Consider the following 21,602-nt stretch of genomic DNA (forward strand, 5'->3'; position numbering starts at 1 on the left):
TCATGGCCTGTGACCGCCTTGCTGCCATCCGAAAAGCCCTGCACACTGGGACCCTCCTAGGTGGCAGAGCTTGTGTCCACACGGCAGCAGCTGCCTTGGGCCAGGGGGTTGCTCAGCCCAGCAGCACCAGGAAGTGTGGAATTGAAACCGGGAGCGAAGCCGCTAAGACAAAACCAGTACCCTATGAAGTTGGAATCCTGGCTCGGACTGGAGCCTAGAAGTCATAATTGCCTAAAACAGGGGTTGTTGCAAAGCCACATGCCCAGGAGCAGCATGTAGTACAACATCTAAGGGCTGTGAATCAAATAGCGATTGACCAACACCCGGTGCTGCCTAATCCTCCCGCTTTGTTAACAGCGACAGGTGATTCTAATGTCTGTTTTACAGCATTGGACTTGGAAGGCGCCTTCTTTGGCGTTCTGATTGTATGTCCTCGGCCGTGCGTAGCAGGTGCCACAACTGCCCTCTTCAGTGTTGGTCCAGAACCGCAATCCAACCCAGAGAGAGCAGGGACACGAAGCCTGCCAGAGGGCGTTGCTGTGGCTGACATAGCCAGCGAGGACTGTGCTGCGTGTGCCTTTCCCTGTGCTGCGTGCAGGAAGGTTGGCACTGCTGGGCTAGGCTTGGCTTCTTTGGCTTGCCCGTCACTGCTTGCCTGCCACGACCATCAAAAGAGTGTCTCTTCAAGAGCCAAGCACGCGCGTGCTGCCTCTAGTGGTTGCGTTCTCTGTTGTGTGTCTCTTTATTGGGAAGGAGCAGGTGGCAAAGGGCTGCCGAGAGCAGGGCGGCAGTGACCTTCGCAAAGAGGTAGCGACGCCACGCTTGGTTTTTCCTGTGAGCTGTTAGCAGGCAGAGCCGGGAGCCAGGCGCTGCTGCCTGCCACGGGGCCTGCCCACCCTCATCGCGCAAAGGGAGCATTCCGCGGGGCTCTGTGGGGGCTGTGCGATCCCAGCTCCTGCCTCCCGTCCTGCTTGGAACCCCTCCTGTTGCCCCCCCTCCCCGCAGAGGCCACCACGCCCAGCCCCGTGGCAACCAGCCACTCTGTGACATCACCCCCGGGGCCAAGGGCATCCTGGGCAACGCGAGCTCAGGGGGCAGTATGTTGGCGGCTGCACTGGCGGTGACAAGCCCTCCTCCTTGCAGCTGCCACGTGTCACTGGCAGGGATGGATTTGCTGCTCCTCCTCCTCGTCCTGCTGGCCATGTGCTGTCCTGCGTCCGGCACATGGGACAGCTGTGGGTAAGTGGCCCGAGGCTCTGGGAGGGAGCTTGGGCAAGCCCTTGTGGGCTTGGCTGGAGGGCAGCCAGTGTGGGAGGCTCATTTCCTTGCCAGCACGCAGGCTGTTGGCAGTACTCACCTACGGGGCTAAAGCAGAAAGAGGCAGGGTGTGGACACACGCGTGCCCCACAGGCTTCCCCAGCCCTGCTGGCCAGGCAGCGCCTTGTGGGGAGGGAAGACGGCTGACCGTGAGCCGTAGGGGCGCCAGCCATCCAGCAGGACACTAAGGAGTTTCTCTTTACAGAGGGACCTGCGGGCTCCGGCCCACGGCTTTTCCGTATGGCATGTCACGCGTTGTGGGTGGCACAGATGCCCAGGCAGGGGCCTGGCCCTGGATCGTCAGCATCCAGAACCCCTGGCAAGCGGGCACGGGTCATACCTGCGGAGGCTCCCTCATCAGCGCACAGTGGGTCCTGACAGCAGCCCACTGCTTCATCGAGGCCAGGTAAGGCGTCGCCGGGAACGCGCATAGCCCCACAACACTAGCGCTTGCCCCGTGCGCAGCAGCACGGGCTACTCCCGCCCCGTTTCCTCGCAGGACGCCCAGGGCCTGGGTGCTCCTTGAGCCTGAGGCACGCGAGGCCAGTCCCACCCTCCCGAGCGCTGCTCTCCTCTCTCCCTCGGCAAGCGGAAGGCAGGGCAACTGCTGGGCTGCTGCAGCACATGGCTGTGCTCCCTCTGAGTCCTCTCCCCATTTGCCTTCCAGCTACATCACCATGTGGCGCGTGGTGATCGGTGCCACCCGGCTGACTCAGCTGGGCCCTGAGGCCCAGGTGCGCAACATCAAGCGGCTGCTCCTTCACCAAGGCTACAGTAACATCACGCAGAGGAACGACATTGCCTTGCTGGAGCTGGACCAGCCTGTGCAGTGCAACGCCTACGTTCAGCTTGCCTGCGTGCCCGATGCCTCGCTGAGAGTCTCGCAGCTGAAAAACTGCTACATCAGCGGCTGGGGTGCCACGACTGCAAGATGTGAGTACCGCGGAAGTACTCGTGTGCCGAGCGCAAGCTTGGCACGCTCGGGGCCATTGCTTGGGCTTCCTGACAGCAGAGGCCAGAGCCCCAGTCAGGCTGCGGGGACGTATGCCTCTTGAGAGATGGGCCTGAGCCCTTTCCGCAGAGCAAGGCGGAAGGGAAATGCCGCTATAACGCCTCTCAGGATGCAAAGCCAAGCGCGGGCGAGGCAAGGGATTCCGCCAGGCAGGGGAGGAGAAGCGCCAGTGAGCTGCTGCTTGCTAATTCCTTCCTGTGCTCACAGCTGGACGATCAACGGATGTGCTGCAGGAGGCCCAGGTCCGCCTCATTGATGTCAACGTCTGTAACAGCAGCCGGTGGTACAGAGGGGCCATCCACACGCACAACGTCTGTGCTGGCTATCCGCAGGGCGGCATTGACACCTGCCAGGTAGGAGCGTGCTACGAGCCAAGCCCCGTAGCACAGGCAGCCCCGCCACACGCAACTACGCCAACATGGCCCGGCATGTGCTTGGCCTGGCCAGTGCCCCTCCCACTTCAGGTCCCCACCGCCGGGGGGGCTTATACCCCCTTCCCCATCGGCAGGCCCCTGCCCAGTGCCCCTCTTGTCCCAGAGGCATGGCGCTCTGCCCAGAAAGCCCTCCTAGTGTTCTTGGCAGACCATGGCTCCCCATCCCAAGCCTGCCACAGCTCTCTCCCACACACCCACCATCCCCGTGCAGTGAGGAGAGCCAGCCCCACCTTACAAGCCCACCACCCCTTCCCAGGCAAGGCTCGCTCGACACAGCCTCGCTCTGCAGGGAACACAGCTCCGGCAGGTGCCGTCAGAGAGAAGGAGCCAACCCCCGTGCTGACGGTGGCCACCCAACAACCCCTTTGTCCTCTCTCCTCCTCTGCAGGGGGACAGCGGTGGGCCTCTCGTCTGCCAAGACAGCAGTGCAGACTACTTCTGGCTTGTTGGTGTCACCAGCTGGGGGAGAGGCTGTGCCAGAGCCAGGCAGCCCGGAGTCTACACCTCCACTCAGCACTTCTACGACTGGATCCTGCTACAGATGGGCCTGCGCCCAGCAGTGAGGGCTACTCCAACAGCACGCGCTTGGAGTCATTTTGTCACCACCTCAAGCCCCGTTGCGAGGCCAAGGCCCACAGCAGCACAGTGGGGCGGCTCCTGCCCATTTCCAGTCCAGAAGCTGCTGGACTTCTTTAGCCGGCTGCAGGAGCTCCTGCAGTACCTAAGGGGAAAAACGGTGTGAGCAGCAGGACAAACGGCACGCAGGGCAGGCTGCAGTGTGCCACCACCGTTTCCTTTGGGGCAATGCCTGCCGATGCAAAGGCCACCTCAGCGTCAAAGGGCTGCTCTGCCCTGCGCCCGTGCCTCGGGAGGCACACACCTGATGAGGCTGACCACATGCTTGAAATAAAATGTTTCGGTGCTCACAGCAAACCAGGCTTCAGCTCAAGTCAGTCTCCTGTGTGAGGCAAGGACTTCCACGCCCGGCACCTGCCAAGCGAGGCAGGCTGCAGGCAGACAAGGCGGGCACAAAGGGAAAGAGTCCCTGCAAAGGGCTGAAAGTGGGCCTGCTCAGGGAGGAGGGGGAGGCTGCACTGGAGGAAGGGAACACAGGTCACCACGGGCTGGAGGGCTTGGGGAAAGGAGCTGGAAACACAGAACGTCTTTGGCCAGCTCCTGGTGGGATCCCGCCGCGCTTGTGGATGAGCCACAAGTGACCCTGAAACTGGACTCTCATGACCCAGGACAGACGCGTCTAGAAAGACCCAAGGGTTGCGCTGAGGATTTGGGGAAGGAGCTTGCCTTCGAGCCCCACATATGCCACAGACTTCATTTCCATCCTGTGTCGCGGTTTAACCCCGGCCGGCAACCAAACGCTACCGGCAACCAAACGCCACGCAGCCACTTGCGCACTCCCCCCCACCCGGAGGGGTGGGGAGGAGAACCAGAAAGCAATGTAAAGCTGGAGGGTTGAGATAAGAACAATGTAATAATTTAGACAGAAGAAAGAGTGAAGAACAACAGTAACAATACCAAGAAGAAGAATAACAACAACAACAACAACAACAATAACGATTAGGATGGAAAGGTGGGGGAAAAGGGTAAAATCAAAAGGAAGGGAGAAGGAAAAAAAGGAAATGATGCACAGTACAACTGCTCACCACCCGCTGACCGATGCCCAGCCAGTCCCTGAGCAAGATTCCCCCCGCCAGCTAACCCTCCAAGTTTCTATACCAAGCATGACGTCCCACGGGACGGAATACCTCTGTGGCTGCTTCACGTCAGCTGACCTGGCTGTGTCCCTTCCCAGTCTCTTGTGCCCCTCCAGCACTCTGGCTGGCAAGGCCCAAGAAACCAAAAAGGCCTTGACTTAGCAGAAACGCCAGGCAGCAACAACCGAAAACATCAGTGCAGCTACCAACATTGTTCTCACATCATAGCCAAAACACAGCACTTCACTAGCTACGAAGAAGAACGTTAACTCCATCCCAGCTGAAACCAGGACACGGGGCCATCTCCTACTCGGCATGTGCTGCACAGGTCTTTGTAGCCTTCTTGATCGGTGCTGACGTGCGGAATCAAACTCTACAACTCAAGGAGGGTTATCAAGCAGGCATGTTTATCGGGGCTCCGGCTGCAAGGGGGATCGCTCCTCCTCACTTGCACACCCAGGGCTTAAGTAAGCAGATCCCTATTACACAGAAGCATACGTATTCATTAGATTCCCGAGAAAAGGCGGGGTTATTACCATTCGGTCCAGGAACTCAGTATCATAAGCCTCCTCACTCTGGCGCGGGTGCGTTGACACCTGCTGGTCCTGGGCTGGGCTCTCTGGGAGGAAGGCTCGCACCCTTCCTCAGGATGTACTTTTCCCTTTGGCGCGCAGTGCTGAGGAGTCCACGCCAGCAAGCGCAGAGCCAGGTTGTACTGGTTCTCTTCCCGGCTCGTACATCTTGCAGACAACATAGTTCTTGCTTACAACGTAGCTAGTCGATCGGTATCGACACGTGCAGACCGTAGTGTCCTTGTTAGTCAGTCCGTTAAACACAAGTGCCGAAGCACCAGTTGCAAGGTCTGCATATTTACCGAATGATTTTCAGCTTGAACTCTCTCCGTGCAGAGTCTTTACTTCTGAGCGTCATGGCCTGTGACCGCCTTGCTGCCATCCGAAAAGCCCTGCACACTGGGACCCTCCTAGGTGGCAGAGCTTGTGTCCACACGGCAGCAGCTGCCTTGGGCCAGGGGGTTGCTCAGCCCAGCAGCACCAGGAAGTGTGGAATTGAAACCGGGAGCGAAGCCGCTAAGACAAAACCAGTACCCTATGAAGTTGGAATCCTGGCTCGGACTGGAGCCTAGAAGTCATAATTGCCTAAAACAGGGGTTGTTGCAAAGCCACATGCCCAGGAGCAGCATGTAGTACAACATCTAAGGGCTGTGAATCAAATAGCGATTGACCAACACCCGGTGCGGCCTAATCCTCCCGCTTTGTTAACAGCGACAGGTGATTCTAATGTCTGTTTTACAGCATTGGACTTGGAAGGCGCCTTCTTTGGCGTTCCGATTGTATGTCCTCGGCCGTGCGTAGCAGGTGCCACAACTGCCCTCTTCAGTGTTGGTCCAGAACCGCAATCCAACCCAGAGAGAGCAGGGACACGAAGCCTGCCAGAGGGCGTTGCTGTGGCTGACATAGCCAGCGAGGACTGTGCTGCGTGTGCCTTTCCCTGTGCTGCGTGCAGGAAGGTTGGCACTGCTGGGCTAGGCTTGGCTTCTTTGGCTTGCCCGTCACTGCTTGCCTGCCACGACCATCAAAAGAGTGTCTCTTCAAGAGCCAAGCACGCGCGTGCTGCCTCTAGTGGTTGCGTTCTCTGTTGTGTGTCTCTTTATTGGGAAGGAGCAGGTGGCAAAGGGCTGCCGAGAGCAGGGCGGCAGTGACCTTCGCAAAGAGGTAGCGACGCCACGCTTGGTTTTTCCTGTGAGCTGTTAGCAGGCAGAGCCGGGAGCCAGGCGCTGCTGCCTGCCACGGGGCCTGCCCACCCTCATCGCGCAAAGGGAGCATTCCGCGGGGCTCTGTGGGGGCTGTGCGATCCCAGCTCCTGCCTCCCGTCCTGCTTGGAACCCCTCCTGTTGCCCCCCCTCCCCGCAGAGGCCACCACGCCCAGCCCCGTGGCAACCAGCCACTCTGTGACATCACCCCCGGGGCCAAGGGCATCCTGGGCAACGCGAGTTCAGGGGGCAGTATGTTGGCGGCTGCACTGGCGGTGACAAGCCCTCCTCCTTGCAGCTGCCACGTGTCACTGGCAGGGATGGATTTGCTGCTCCTCCTCCTCGTCCTGCTGGCCATGTGCTGTCCTGCGTCCGGCACATGGGACAGCTGTGGGTAAGTGGCCCGAGGCTCTGGGAGGGAGCTTGGGCAAGCCCTTGTGGGCTTGGCTGGAGGGCAGCCAGTGTGGGAGGCTCATTTCCTTGCCAGCACGCAGGCTGTTGGCAGTACTCACCTACGGGGCTAAAGCAGAAAGAGGCAGGGTGTGGACACACGCGTGCCCCACAGGCTTCCCCAGCCCTGCTGGCCAGGCAGCACCTTGTGGGGAGGGAAGACGGCTGACCGTGAGCCGTAGGGGCGCCAGCCATCCAGCAGGACACTAAGGAGTTTCTCTTTACAGAGGGACCTGCGGGCTCCGGCCCACGGCTTTTCCGTATGGCATGTCGCGCGTTGTGGGTGGCACAGATGCCCAGGCAGGGGCCTGGCCCTGGATCGTCAGCATCCAGAACCCCTGGCAAGCGGGCACGGGTCATACCTGCGGAGGCTCCCTCATCAGCGCACAGTGGGTCCTGACAGCAGCCCACTGCTTCATCGAGGCCAGGTAAGGCGTCGCCGGGAACGCACATAGCCCCACAACACTAGCGCTTGCCCCGTGCGCAGCAGCACGGGCTACTCCCGCCCCGTTTCCTCGCAGGACGCCCAGGGCCTGGGTGCTCCTTGAGCCTGAGGCACGCGAGGCCAGTCCCACCCTCCCGAGCGCTGCTCTCCTCTCTCCCTCGGCAAGCGGAAGGCAGGGCAACTGCTGGGCTGCTGCAGCACGTGGCTGTGCTCCCTCTGAGTCCTCTCCCCATTTGCCTTCCAGCTACATCACCATGTGGCGCGTGGTGATCGGTGCCACCCGGCTGACTCAGCTGGGCCCTGAGGCCCAGGTGCGCAACATCAAGCGGCTGCTCCTTCACCAAGGCTACAGTAACATCACGCAGAGGAACGACATTGCCTTGCTGGAGCTGGACCAGCCTGTGCAGTGCAACGCCTACGTTCAGCTTGCCTGCGTGCCCGATGCCTCGCTGAGAGTCTCGCAGCTGAAAAACTGCTACATCAGCGGCTGGGGTGCCACGACTGCAAGATGTGAGTACCGCGGAAGTACTCGTGTGCCGAGCGCAAGCTTGGCACGCTCGGGGCCATTGCTTGGGCTTCCTGACAGCAGAGGCCAGAGCCCCAGTCAGGCTGCGGGGACGTATGCCTCTTGAGAGATGGGCCTGAGCCCTTTCCGCAGAGCAAGGCGGAAGGGAAATGCCGCTATAACGCCTCTCAGGATGCAAAGCCAAGCGCGGGCGAGGCAAGGGATTCCGCCAGGCAGGGGAGGAGAAGCGCCAGTGAGCTGCTGCTTGCTAATTCCTTCCTGTGCTCACAGCTGGACGATCAACGGATGTGCTGCAGGAGGCCCAGGTCCGCCTCATTGATGTCAACGTCTGTAACAGCAGCCGGTGGTACAGAGGGGCCATCCACACGCACAACGTCTGTGCTGGCTATCCGCAGGGCGGCATTGACACCTGCCAGGTAGGAGCGTGCTACGAGCCAAGCCCCGTAGCACAGGCAGCCCCGCCACACGCAACTACGCCAACATGGCTCGGCATGTGCTTGGCCTGGCCAGTGCCCCTCCCACTTCAGGTCCCCACCGCCGGGGGGGCTTATACCCCCTTCCCCATCGGCAGGCCCCTGCCCAGTGCCCCTCTTGTCCCAGAGGCATGGCGCTCTGCCCAGAAAGCCCTCCTAGTGTTCTTGGCAGACCATGGCTCCCCATCCCAAGCCTGCCACAGCTCTCTCCCACACACCCACCATCCCCGTGCAGTGAGGAGAGCCAGCCCCACCTTACAAGCCCACCACCCCTTCCCAGGCAAGGCTCGCTCGACACAGCCTCGCTCTGCAGGGAACACAGCTCCGGCAGGTGCCGTCAGAGAGAAGGAGCCAACCCCCGTGCTGACGGTGGCCACCCAACAACCCCTTTGTCCTCTCTCCTCCTCTGCAGGGGGACAGCGGTGGGCCTCTCGTCTGCCAAGACAGCAGTGCAGACTACTTCTGGCTTGTTGGTGTCACCAGCTGGGGGAGAGGCTGTGCCAGAGCCAGGCAGCCCGGAGTCTACACCTCCACTCAGCACTTCTACGACTGGATCCTGCTACAGATGGGCCTGCGCCCAGCAGTGAGGGCTACTCCAACAGCACGCGCTTGGAGTCATTTTGTCACCACCTCAAGCCCCGTTGCGAGGCCAAGGCCCACAGCAGCACAGTGGGGCGGCTCCTGCCCATTTCCAGTCCAGAAGCTGCTGGACTTCTTTAGCCGGCTGCAGGAGCTCCTGCAGTACCTAAGGGGAAAAACGGTGTGAGCAGCAGGACAAACGGCACGCAGGGCAGGCTGCAGTGTGCCACCACCGTTTCCTTTGGGGCAATGCCTGCCGATGCAAAGGCCACCTCAGCGTCAAAGGGCTGCTCTGCCCTGCGCCCGTGCCTCGGGAGGCACACACCTGATGAGGCTGACCACATGCTTGAAATAAAATGTTTCGGTGCTCACAGCAAACCAGGCTTCAGCTCAAGTCAGTCTCCTGTGTGAGGCAAGGACTTCCACGCCCGGCACCTGCCAAGCGAGGCAGGCTGCAGGCAGACAAGGCGGGCACAAAGGGAAAGAGTCCCTGCAAAGGGCTGAAAGTGGGCCTGCTCAGGGAGGAGGGGGAGGCTGCACTGGAGGAAGGGAACACAGGTCACCACGGGCTGGAGGGCTTGGGGAAAGGAGCTGGAAACACAGAACGTCTTTGGCCAGCTCCTGGTGGGATCCCGCTGCGCTTGTGGATGAGCCACAAGTGACCCTGAAACTGGACTCTCATGACCCAGGACAGACGCGTCTAGAAAGACCCAAGGGTTGCGCTGAGGATTTGGGGAAGGAGCTTGCCTTCGAGCCCCACATATGCCACAGACTTCATTTCCATCCTGTGTCGCGGTTTAACCCCGGCCGGCAACCAAACGCTACCGGCAACCAAACGCCACGCAGCCACTTGCGCACTCCCCCCCACCCGGAGGGGTGGGGAGGAGAACCAGAAAGCAATGTAAAGCTGGAGGGTTGAGATAAGAACAATGTAATAATTTAGACAGAAGAAAGAGTGAAGAACAACAGTAACAATACCAAGAAGAAGAATAACAACAACAACAACAACAACAATAACGATTAGGATGGAAAGGTGGGGGAAAAGGGTAAAATCAAAAGGAAGGGAGAAGGAAAAAAAGGAAATGATGCACAGTACAACTGCTCACCACCCGCTGACCGATGCCCAGCCAGTCCCTGAGCAAGATTCCCCCCGCCAGCTAACCCTCCAAGTTTCTATACCAAGCATGACGTCCCACGGGACGGAATACCTCTGTGGCTGCTTCACGTCAGCTGACCTGGCTGTGTCCCTTCCCAGTCTCTTGTGCCCCTCCAGCACTCTGGCTGGCAAGGCCCAAGAAACCAAAAAGGCCTTGACTTAGCAGAAACGCCAGGCAGCAACAACCGAAAACATCAGTGCAGCTACCAACATTGTTCTCACATCATAGCCAAAACACAGCACTTCACTAGCTACGAAGAAGAACGTTAACTCCATCCCAGCTGAAACCAGGACACGGGGCCATCTCCTACTCGGCATGTGCTGCACAGGTCTTTGTAGCCTTCTTGATCGGTGCTGACGTGCGGAATCAAACTCTACAACTCAAGGAGGGTTATCAAGCAGGCATGTTTATCGGGGCTCCGGCTGCAAGGGGGATCGCTCCTCCTCACTTGCACACCCAGGGCTTAAGTAAGCAGATCCCTATTACACAGAAGCATACGTATTCATTAGATTCCCGAGAAAAGGCGGGGTTATTACCATTCGGTCCAGGAACTCAGTATCATAAGCCTCCTCACTCTGGCGCGGGTGCGTTGACACCTGCTGGTCCTGGGCTGGGCTCTCTGGGAGGAAGGCTCGCACCCTTCCTCAGGATGTACTTTTCCCTTTGGCGCGCAGTGCTGAGGAGTCCACGCCAGCAAGCGCAGAGCCAGGTTGTACTGGTTCTCTTCCCGGCTCGTACATCTTGCAGACAACATAGTTCTTGCTTACAACGTAGCTAGTCGATCGGTATCGACACGTGCAGACCGTAGTGTCCTTGTTAGTCAGTCCGTTAAACACAAGTGCCGAAGCACCAGTTGCAAGGTCTGCATATTTACCGAATGATTTTCAGCTTGAACTCTCTCCGTGCAGAGTCTTTACTTCTGAGCGTCATGGCCTGTGACCGCCTTGCTGCCATCCGAAAAGCCCTGCACACTGGGACCCTCCTAGGTGGCAGAGCTTGTGTCCACACGGCAGCAGCTGCCTTGGGCCAGGGGGTTGCTCAGCCCAGCAGCACCAGGAAGTGTGGAATTGAAACCGGGAGCGAAGCCGCTAAGACAAAACCAGTACCCTATGAAGTTGGAATCCTGGCTCGGACTGGAGCCTAGAAGTCATAATTGCCTAAAACAGGGGTTGTTGCAAAGCCACATGCCCAGGAGCAGCATGTAGTACAACATCTAAGGGCTGTGAATCAAATAGCGATTGACCAACACCCGGTGCGGCCTAATCCTCCCGCTTTGTTAACAGCGACAGGTGATTCTAATGTCTGTTTTACAGCATTGGACTTGGAAGGCGCCTTCTTTGGCGTTCTGATTGTATGTCCTCGGCCGTGCGTAGCAGGTGCCACAACTGCCCTCTTCAGTGTTGGTCCAGAACCGCAATCCAACCCAGAGAGAGCAGGGACACGAAGCCTGCCAGAGGGCGTTGCTGTGGCTGACATAGCCAGCGAGGACTGTGCTGCGTGTGCCTTTCCCTGTGCTGCGTGCAGGAAGGTTGGCACTGCTGGGCTAGGCTTGGCTTCTTTGGCTTGCCCGTCACTGCTTGCCTGCCACGACCATCAAAAGAGTGTCTCTTCAAGAGCCAAGCACGCGCGTGCTGCCTCTAGTGGTTGCGTTCTCTGTTGTGTGTCTCTTTATTGGGAAGGAGCAGGTGGCAAAGGGCTGCCGAGAGCAGGGCGGCAGTGACCTTCGCAAAGAGGTAGCGACGCCACGCTTGGTTTTTCCTGTGAGCTGTTAGCAGGCAGAGCCGGGAGCCAGGCGCTGCTGCCTGCCACGGGGCCTGCCCACCCTCATCGCGCAAAGGGAGCATTCCGCGGGGCTCTGTGGGGGCTGTGCGATCCCAGCTCCTGCCTCCCGTCCTGCTTGGAACCCCTCCTGTTGCCCCCCCTCCCCGCAGAGGCCACCACGCCCAGCCCCGTGGCAACCAGCCACTCTGTGACATCACCCCCGGGGCCAAGGGCATCCTGGGCAACGCGAGTTCAGGGGGCAGTATGTTGGCGGCTGCACTGGCGGTGACAAGCCCTCCTCCTTGCAGCTGCCACGTGTCACTGGCAGGGATGGATTTGCTGCTCCTCCTCCTCGTCCTGCTGGCCATGTGCTGTCCTGCGTCCGGCACATGGGACAGCTGTGGGTAAGTGGCCCGAGGCTCTGGGAGGGAGCTTGGGCAAGCCCTTGTGGGCTTGGCTGGAGGGCAGCCAGTGTGGGAGGCTCATTTCCTTGCCAGCACGCAGGCTGTTGGCAGTACTCACCTACGGGGCTAAAGCAGAAAGAGGCAGGGTGTGGACACACGCGTGCCCCACAGGCTTCCCCAGCCCTGCTGGCCAGGCAGCGCCTTGTGGGGAGGGAAGACGGCTGACCGTGAGCCGTAGGGGCGCCAGCCATCCAGCAGGACACTAAGGAGTTTCTCTTTACAGAGGGACCTGCGGGCTCCGGCCCACGGCTTTTCCGTATGGCATGTCACGCGTTGTGGGTGGCACAGATGCCCAGGCAGGGGCCTGGCCCTGGATCGTCAGCATCCAGAACCCCTGGCAAGCGGGCACGGGTCATACCTGCGGAGGCTCCCTCATCAGCGCACAGTGGGTCCTGACAGCAGCCCACTGCTTCATCGAGGCCAGGTAAGGCGTCGCCGGGAACGCACATAGCCCCACAACACTAGCGCTTGCCCCGTGCGCAGCAGCACGGGCTACTCCCGCCCCATTTCCTCGCAGGACGCCCAGGGCCTGGGTGCTCCTTGAGCCTGAGGCACGCGAGGCCAGTCCCACCCTCCCGAGCGCTGCTCTCCTCTCTCCCTCGGCAAGCGGAAGGCAGGGCAACTGCTGGGCTGCTGCAGCACGTGGCTGTGCTCCCTCTGAGTCCTCTCCCCATTTGCCTTCCAGCTACATCACCATGTGGCGCGTGGTGATCGGTGCCACCCGGCTGACTCAGCTGGGCCCTGAGGCCCAGGTGCGCAACATCAAGCGGCTGCTCCTTCACCAAGGCTACAGTAACATCACGCAGAGGAACGACATTGCCTTGCTGGAGCTGGACCAGCCTGTGCAGTGCAACGCCTACGTTCAGCTTGCCTGCGTGCCCGATGCCTCGCTGAGAGTCTCGCAGCTGAAAAACTGCTACATCAGCGGCTGGGGTGCCACGACTGCAAGATGTGAGTACCGCGGAAGTACTCGTGTGCCGAGCGCAAGCTTGGCACGCTCGGGGCCATTGCTTGGGCTTCCTGACAGCAGAGGCCAGAGCCCCAGTCAGGCTGCGGGGACGTATGCCTCTTGAGAGATGGGCCTGAGCCCTTTCCGCAGAGCAAGGCGGAAGGGAAATGCCGCTATAACGCCTCTCAGGATGCAAAGCCAAGCGCGGGCGAGGCAAGGGATTCCGCCAGGCAGGGGAGGAGAAGCGCCAGTGAGCTGCTGCTTGCTAATTCCTTCCTGTGCTCACAGCTGGACGATCAACGGATGTGCTGCAGGAGGCCCAGGTCCGCCTCATTGATGTCAACGTCTGTAACAGCAGCCGGTGGTACAGAGGGGCCATCCACACGCACAACGTCTGTGCTGGCTATCCGCAGGGCGGCATTGACACCTGCCAGGTAGGAGCGTGCTACGAGCCAAGCCCCGTAGCACAGGCAGCCCCGCCACACGCAACTACGCCAACATGGCCCGGCATGTGCTTGGCCTGGCCAGTGCCCCTCCCACTTCAGGTCCCCACCGCCGGGGGGGCTTATACCCCCTTCCCCATCGGCAGGCCCCTGCCCAGTGCCCCTCTTGTCCCAGAGGCATGGCGCTCTGCCCAGAAAGCCCTCCTAGTGTTCTTGGCAGACCATGGCTCCCCATCCCAAGCCTGCCACAGCTCTCTCCCACACACCCACCATCCCCGTGCAGTGAGGAGAGCCAGCCCCACCTTACAAGCCCACCACCCCTTCCCAGGCAAGGCTCGCTCGACACAGCCTCGCTCTGCAGGGAACACAGCTCCGGCAGGTGCCGTCAGAGAGAAGGAGCCAACCCCCGTGCTGACGGTGGCCACCCAACAACCCCTTTGTCCTCTCTCCTCCTCTGCAGGGGGACAGCGGTGGGCCTCTCGTCTGCCAAGACAGCAGTGCAGACTACTTCTGGCTTGTTGGTGTCACCAGCTGGGGGAGAGGCTGTGCCAGAGCCAGGCAGCCCGGAGTCTACACCTCCACTCAGCACTTCTACGACTGGATCCTGCTACAGATGGGCCTGCGCCCAGCAGTGAGGGCTACTCCAACAGCACGCGCTTGGAGTCATTTTGTCACCACCTCAAGCCCCGTTGCGAGGCCAAGGCCCACAGCAGCACAGTGGGGCGGCTCCTGCCCATTTCCAGTCCAGAAGCTGCTGGACTTCTTTAGCCGGCTGCAGGAGCTCCTGCAGTACCTAAGGGGAAAAACGGTGTGAGCAGCAGGACAAACGGCACGCAGGGCAGGCTGCAGTGTGCCACCACCGTTTCCTTTGGGGCAATGCCTGCCGATGCAAAGGCCACCTCAGCGTCAAAGGGCTGCTCTGCCCTGCGCCCGTGCCTCGGGAGGCACACACCTGATGAGGCTGACCACATGCTTGAAATAAAATGTTTCGGTGCTCACAGCAAACCAGGCTTCAGCTCAAGTCAGTCTCCTGTGTGAGGCAAGGACTTCCACGCCCGGCACCTGCCAAGCGAGGCAGGCTGCAGGCAGACAAGGCGGGCACAAAGGGAAAGAGTCCCTGCAAAGGGCTGAAAGTGGGCCTGCTCAGGGAGGAGGGGGAGGCTGCACTGGAGGAAGGGAACACAGGTCACCACGGGCTGGAGGGCTTGGGGAAAGGAGCTGGAAACACAGAACGTCTTTGGCCAGCTCCTGGTGGGATCCCGCTGCGCTTGTGGATGAGCCACAAGTGACCCTGAAACTGGACTCTCATGACCCAGGACAGACGCGTCTAGAAAGACCCAAGGGTTGCGCTGAGGATTTGGGGAAGGAGCTTGCCTTCGAGCCCCACATATGCCACAGACTTCATTTCCATCCTGTGTCGCGGTTTAACCCCGGCCGGCAACCAAACGCTACCGGCAACCAAACGCCACGCAGCCACTTGCGCACTCCCCCCCACCCGGAGGGGTGGGGAGGAGAACCAGAAAGCAATGTAAAGCTGGAGGGTTGAGATAAGAACAATGTAATAATTTAGACAGAAGAAAGAGTGAAGAACAACAGTAACAATACCAAGAAGAAGAATAACAACAACAACAACAACAACAATAACGATTAGGATGGAAAGGTGGGGGAAAAGGGTAAAATCAAAAGGAAGGGAGAAGGAAAAAAAGGAAATGATGCACAGTACAACTGCTCACCACCCGCTGACCGATGCCCAGCCAGTCCCTGAGCAAGATTCCCCCCGCCAGCTAACCCTCCAAGTTTCTATACCAAGCATGACGTCCCACGGGACGGAATACCTCTGTGGCTGCTTCACGTCAGCTGACCTGGCTGTGTCCCTTCCCAGTCTCTTGTGCCCCTCCAGCACTCTGGCTGGCAAGGCCCAAGAAACCAAAAAGGCCTTGACTTAGCAGAAACGCCAGGCAGCAACAACCGAAAACATCAGTGCAGCTACCAACATTGTTCTCACATCATAGCCAAAACACAGCACTTCACTAGCTACGAAGAAGAACGTTAACTCCATCCCAGCTGAAACCAGGACACGGGGCCATCTCCTACTCGGCATGTGCTGCACAGGTCTTTGTAGCCTTCTTGATCGGTGCTGACGTGCGGAATCAAACTCTACAACTCAAGGAGGGTTATCAAGCAGGCATGTTTATCGGGGCTCCGGCTGCAAGGGGGATCGCTCCTCCTCACTTGCACACCCAGGGCTTAAGTAAGCAGATCCCTATTACACAGAAGCATACGTATTCATTAGATTCCCGAGAAAAGGCGGGGTTATTACCATTCGGTCCAGGAACTCAGTATCATAAGCCTCCTCACTCTGGCGCGGGTGCGTTGACACCTGCTGGTCCTGGGCTGGGCTCTCTGGGAGGAAGGCTCGCACCCTTCCTCAGGATGTACTTTTCCCTTTGGCGCGCAGTGCTGAGGAGTCCACGCCAGCAAGCGCAGAGCCAGGTTGTACTGGTTCTCTTCCCGGCTCGTACATCTTGCAGACAACATAGTTCTTGCTTACAACGTAGCTAGTCGATCGGTATCGACACGTGCAGACCGTAGTGTCCTTGTTAGTCAGTCCGTTAAACACAAGTGCCGAAGCACCAGTTGCAAGGTCTGCATATTTACCGAATGATTTTCAGCTTGAACTCTCTCCGTGCAGAGTCTTTACTTCTGAGCGTCATGGCCTGTGACCGCCTTGCTGCCATCCGAAAAGCCCTGCACACTGGGACCCTCCTAGGTGGCAGAGCTTGTGTCCACACGGCAGCAGCTGCCTTGGGCCAGGGGGTTGCTCAGCCCAGCAGCACCAGGAAGTGTGGAATTGAAACCGGGAGCGAAGCCGCTAAGACAAAACCAGTACCCTATGAAGTTGGAATCCTGGCTCGGACTGGAGCCTAGAAGTCATAATTGCCTAAAACAGGGGTTGTTGCAAAGCCACATGCCCAGGAGCAGCATGTAGTACAACATCTAAGGGCTGTGAATCAAATAGCGATTGACCAACACCCGGTGCGGCCTAATCCTCCCGCTTTGTTAACAGCGACAGGTGATTCTAATGTCTGTTTTACAGCATTGGACTTGGAAGGCGCCTTCTTTGGCGTTCTGATTGTATGTCCTCGGCCGTGCGTAGCAGGTGCCACAACTGCCCTCTTCAGTGTTGGTCCAGAACCGCAATCCAACCCAGAGAGAGCAGGGACACGAAGCCTGCCAGAGGGCGTTGCTGTGGCTGACATAGCCAGCGAGGACTGTGCTGCGTGTGCCTTTCCCTGTGCTGCGTGCAGGAAGGTTGGCACTGCTGGGCTAGGCTTGGCTTCTTTGGCTTGCCCGTCACTGCTTGCCTGCCACGACCATCAAAAGAGTGTCTCTTCAAGAGCCAAGCACGCGCGTGCTGCCTCTAGTGGTTGCGTTCTCTGTTGTGTGTCTCTTTATTGGGAAGGAGCAGGTGGCAAAGGGCTGCCGAGAGCAGGGCGGCAGTGACCTTCGCAAAGAGGTAGCGACGCCACGCTTGGTTTTTCCTGTGAGCTGTTAGCAGGCAGAGCCGGGAGCCAGGCGCTGCTGCCTGCCACGGGGCCTGCCCACCCTCATCGCGCAAAGGGAGCATTCCGCGGGGCTCTGTGGGGGCTGTGCGATCCCAGCTCCTGCCTCCCGTCCTGCTTGGAACCCCTCCTGTTGCCCCCCCTCCCCGCAGAGGCCACCACGCCCAGCCCCGTGGCAACCAGCCACTCTGTGACATCACCCCCGGGGCCAAGGGCATCCTGGGCAACGCGAGTTCAGGGGGCAGTATGTTGGCGGCTGCACTGGCGGTGACAAGCCCTCCTCCTTGCAGCTGCCACGTGTCACTGGCAGGGATGGATTTGCTGCTCCTCCTCCTCGTCCTGCTGGCCATGTGCTGTCCTGCGTCCGGCACATGGGACAGCTGTGGGTAAGTGGCCCGAGGCTCTGGGAGGGAGCTTGGGCAAGCCCTTGTGGGCTTGGCTGGAGGGCAGCCAGTGTGGGAGGCTCATTTCCTTGCCAGCACGCAGGCTGTTGGCAGTACTCACCTACGGGGCTAAAGCAGAAAGAGGCAGGGTGTGGACACACGCGTGCCCCACAGGCTTCCCCAGCCCTGCTGGCCAGGCAGCGCCTTGTGGGGAGGGAAGACGGCTGACCGTGAGCCGTAGGGGCGCCAGCCATCCAGCAGGACACTAAGGAGTTTCTCTTTACAGAGGGACCTGCGGGCTCCGGCCCACGGCTTTTCCGTATGGCATGTCGCGCGTTGTGGGTGGCACAGATGCCCAGGCAGGGGCCTGGCCCTGGATCGTCAGCATCCAGAACCCCTGGCAAGCGGGCACGGGTCATACCTGCGGAGGCTCCCTCATCAGCGCACAGTGGGTCCTGACAGCAGCCCACTGCTTCATCGAGGCCAGGTAAGGCGTCGCCGGGAACGCACATAGCCCCACAACACTAGCGCTTGCCCCGTGCGCAGCAGCACGGGCTACTCCCGCCCCATTTCCTCGCAGGACGCCCAGGGCCTGGGTGCTCCTTGAGCCTGAGGCACGCGAGGCCAGTCCCACCCTCCCGAGCGCTGCTCTCCTCTCTCCCTCGGCAAGCGGAAGGCAGGGCAACTGCTGGGCTGCTGCAGCACGTGGCTGTGCTCCCTCTGAGTCCTCTCCCCATTTGCCTTCCAGCTACATCACCATGTGGCGCGTGGTGATCGGTGCCACCCGGCTGACTCAGCTGGGCCCTGAGGCCCAGGTGCGCAACATCAAGCGGCTGCTCCTTCACCAAGGCTACAGTAACATCACGCAGAGGAACGACATTGCCTTGCTGGAGCTGGACCAGCCTGTGCAGTGCAACGCCTACGTTCAGCTTGCCTGCGTGCCCGATGCCTCGCTGAGAGTCTCGCAGCTGAAAAACTGCTACATCAGCGGCTGGGGTGCCACGACTGCAAGATGTGAGTACCGCGGAAGTACTCGTGTGCCGAGCGCAAGCTTGGCACGCTCGGGGCCATTGCTTGGGCTTCCTGACAGCAGAGGCCAGAGCCCCAGTCAGGCTGCGGGGACGTATGCCTCTTGAGAGATGGGCCTGAGCCCTTTCCGCAGAGCAAGGCGGAAGGGAAATGCCGCTATAACGCCTCTCAGGATGCAAAGCCAAGCGCGGGCGAGGCAAGGGATTCCGCCAGGCAGGGGAGGAGAAGCGCCAGTGAGCTGCTGCTTGCTAATTCCTTCCTGTGCTCACAGCTGGACGATCAACGGATGTGCTGCAGGAGGCCCAGGTCCGCCTCATTGATGTCAACGTCTGTAACAGCAGCCGGTGGTACAGAGGGGCCATCCACACGCACAACGTCTGTGCTGGCTATCCGCAGGGCGGCATTGACACCTGCCAGGTAGGAGCGTGCTACGAGCCAAGCCCCGTAGCACAGGCAGCCCCGCCACACGCAACTACGCCAACATGGCCCGGCATGTGCTTGGCCTGGCCAGTGCCCCTCCCACTTCAGGTCCCCACCGCCGGGGGGGCTTATACCCCCTTCCCCATCGGCAGGCCCCTGCCCAGTGCCCCTCTTGTCCCAGAGGCATGGCGCTCTGCCCAGAAAGCCCTCCTAGTGTTCTTGGCAGACCATGGCTCCCCATCCCAAGCCTGCCACAGCTCTCTCCCACACACCCACCATCCCCGTGCAGTGAGGAGAGCCAGCCCCACCTTACAAGCCCACCACCCCTTCCCAGGCAAGGCTCGCTCGACACAGCCTCGCTCTGCAGGGAACACAGCTCCGGCAGGTGCCGTCAGAGAGAAGGAGCCAACCCCCGTGCTGACGGTGGCCACCCAACAACCCCTTTGTCCTCTCTCCTCCTCTGCAGGGGGACAGCGGTGGGCCTCTCGTCTGCCAAGACAGCAGTGCAGACTACTTCTGGCTTGTTGGTGTCACCAGCTGGGGGAGAGGCTGTGCCAGAGCCAGGCAGCCCGGAGTCTACACCTCCACTCAGCACTTCTACGACTGGATCCTGCTACAGATGGGCCTGCGCCCAGCAGTGAGGGCTACTCCAACAGCACGCGCTTGGAGTCATTTTGTCACCACCTCAAGCCCCGTTGCGAGGCCAAGGCCCACAGCAGCACAGTGGGGCGGCTCCTGCCCATTTCCAGTCCAGAAGCTGCTGGACTTCTTTAGCCGGCTGCAGGAGCTCCTGCAGTACCTAAGGGGAAAAACGGTGTGAGCAGCAGGACAAACGGCACGCAGGGCAGGCTGCAGTGTGCCACCACCGTTTCCTTTGGGGCAATGCCTGCCGATGCAAAGGCCACCTCAGCGTCAAAGGGCTGCTCTGCCCTGCGCCCGTGCCTCGGGAGGCACACACCTGATGAGGCTGACCACATGCTTGAAATAAAATGTTTCGGTGCTCACAGCAAACCAGGCTTCAGCTCAAGTCAGTCTCCTGTGTGAGGCAAGGACTTCCACGCCCGGCACCTGCCAAGCGAGGCAGGCTGCAGGCAGACAAGGCGGGCACAAAGGGAAAGAGTCCCTGCAAAGGGCTGAAAGTGGGCCTGCTCAGGGAGGAGGGGGAGGCTGCACTGGAGGAAGGGAACACAGGTCACCACGGGCTGGAGGGCTTGGGGAAAGGAGCTGGAAACACAGAACGTCTTTGGCCAGCTCCTGGTGGGATCCCGCTGCGCTTGTGGATGAGCCACAAGTGACCCTGAAAATGGACTCTCATGACCCAGGACAGACGCGTCTAGAAAGACCCAAGGGTTGCGCTGAGGATTTGGGGAAGGAGCTTGCCTTCGAGCCCCACATATGCCACAGACTTCATTTCCATCCTGTGTCGCGGTTTAACCCCGGCCGGCAACCAAACGCTACCGGCAACCAAACGCCACGCAGCCACTTGCGCACTCCCCCCCACCCGGAGGGGTGGGGAGGAGAACCAGAAAGCAATGTAAAGCTGGAGGGTTGAGATAAGAACAATGTAATAATTTAGACAGAAGAAAGAGTGAAGAACAACAGTAACAATACCAAGAAGAAGAATAACAACAACAACAACAACAACAATAACGATTAGGATGGAAAGGTGGGGGAAAAGGGTAAAATCAAAAGGAAGGGAGAAGGAAAAAAAGGAAATGATGCACAGTACAACTGTTCACCACCCGCTGACCGATGCCCAGCCAGTCCCTGAGCAAGATTCCCCCCGCCAGCTAACCCTCCAAGTTTCTATACCAAGCATGACGTCCCACGGGACGGAATACCTCTGTGGCTGCTTCACGTCAGCTGACCTGGCTGTGTCCCTTCCCAGTCTCTTGTGCCCCTCCAGCACTCTGGCTGGCAAGGCCCAAGAAACCAAAAAGGCCTTGACTTAGCAGAAACGCCAGGCAGCAACAACCGAAAACATCAGTGCAGCTACCAACATTGTTCTCACATCATAGCCAAAACACAGCACTTCACTAGCTACGAAGAAGAACGTTAACTCCATCCCAGCTGAAACCAGGACACGGGGCCATCTCCTACTCGGCATGTGCTGCACAGGTCTTTGTAGCCTTCTTGATCGGTGCTGACGTGCGGAATCAAACTCTACAACTCAAGGAGGGTTATCAAGCAGGCATGTTTATCGGGGCTCCGGCTGCAAGGGGGATCGCTCCTCCTCACTTGCACACCCAGGGCTTAAGTAAGCAGATCCCTATTACACAGAAGCATACGTATTCATTAGATTCCCGAGAAAAGGCGGGGTTATTACCATTCGGTCCAGGAACTCAGTATCATAAGCCTCCTCACTCTGGCGCGGGTGCGTTGACACCTGCTGGTCCTGGGCTGGGCTCTCTGGGAGGAAGGCTTGCACCCTTCCTCAGGATGTACTTTTCCCTTTGGCGCGCAGTGCTGAGGAGTCCACGCCAGCAAGCGCAGAGCCAGGTTGTACTGGTTCTCTTCCCGGCTCGTACATCTTGCAGACAACATAGTTCTTGCTTACAACGTAGCTAGTCGATCGGTATCGACACGTGCAGACCGTAGTGTCCTTGTTAGTCAGTCCGTTAAACACAAGTGCCGAAGCACCAGTTGCAAGGTCTGCATATTTACCGAATGATTTTCAGCTTGAACTCTCTCCGTGCAGAGTCTTTACTTCTGAG

The 21,602-nt window shown here is 59.5% G+C and overlaps 4 protein-coding genes across 4 annotated transcripts; all 4 read left to right on the forward strand.

Moving 5' to 3' along the window:
* Nucleotides 1-2: 2 nt before the first annotated feature.
* LOC308061102 (acrosin-like) lies at nt 3-5,398 on the forward strand (the record flags this gene model as incomplete). The annotated part of the gene is made up of 7 exons (XM_080380653.1): nt 3-60; nt 388-571; nt 1,006-1,239; nt 1,985-2,250; nt 2,537-2,682; nt 3,152-3,322; nt 5,384-5,398. 7 exons carry the CDS (start codon nt 3-5, stop codon nt 5,396-5,398), a joined length of 1,074 nt encoding a protein of 357 aa, XP_080236779.1.
* Nucleotides 5,399-5,403: 5 nt separating this feature from the next.
* LOC308061103 (acrosin-like) lies at nt 5,404-10,799 on the forward strand (the record flags this gene model as incomplete). The annotated part of the gene is made up of 7 exons (XM_080380654.1): nt 5,404-5,461; nt 5,789-5,972; nt 6,407-6,640; nt 7,386-7,651; nt 7,938-8,083; nt 8,553-8,723; nt 10,785-10,799. The coding sequence occupies 7 exons, from the start codon at nt 5,404-5,406 to the stop codon at nt 10,797-10,799; spliced, it is 1,074 nt and encodes a 357-aa protein (XP_080236780.1).
* A 5-nt stretch (nt 10,800-10,804) lies between these two features.
* LOC308061104 (acrosin-like) lies at nt 10,805-16,200 on the forward strand (the record flags this gene model as incomplete). The annotated part of the gene is made up of 7 exons (XM_080380655.1): nt 10,805-10,862; nt 11,190-11,373; nt 11,808-12,041; nt 12,787-13,052; nt 13,339-13,484; nt 13,954-14,124; nt 16,186-16,200. 7 exons carry the CDS (start codon nt 10,805-10,807, stop codon nt 16,198-16,200), a joined length of 1,074 nt encoding a protein of 357 aa, XP_080236781.1.
* A 5-nt stretch (nt 16,201-16,205) lies between these two features.
* LOC308061105 (acrosin-like) lies at nt 16,206-21,601 on the forward strand (the record flags this gene model as incomplete). The annotated part of the gene is made up of 7 exons (XM_080380656.1): nt 16,206-16,263; nt 16,591-16,774; nt 17,209-17,442; nt 18,188-18,453; nt 18,740-18,885; nt 19,355-19,525; nt 21,587-21,601. 7 exons carry the CDS (start codon nt 16,206-16,208, stop codon nt 21,599-21,601), a joined length of 1,074 nt encoding a protein of 357 aa, XP_080236782.1.
* Nucleotide 21,602: the final 1 nt, after the last annotated feature.

Source organism: Falco punctatus, assembly GCF_963210335.1.
Source record: "Falco punctatus genome assembly, chromosome: 3".
In the NCBI taxonomy this organism is placed as follows: Eukaryota; Metazoa; Chordata; class Aves; order Falconiformes; family Falconidae; genus Falco; species Falco punctatus.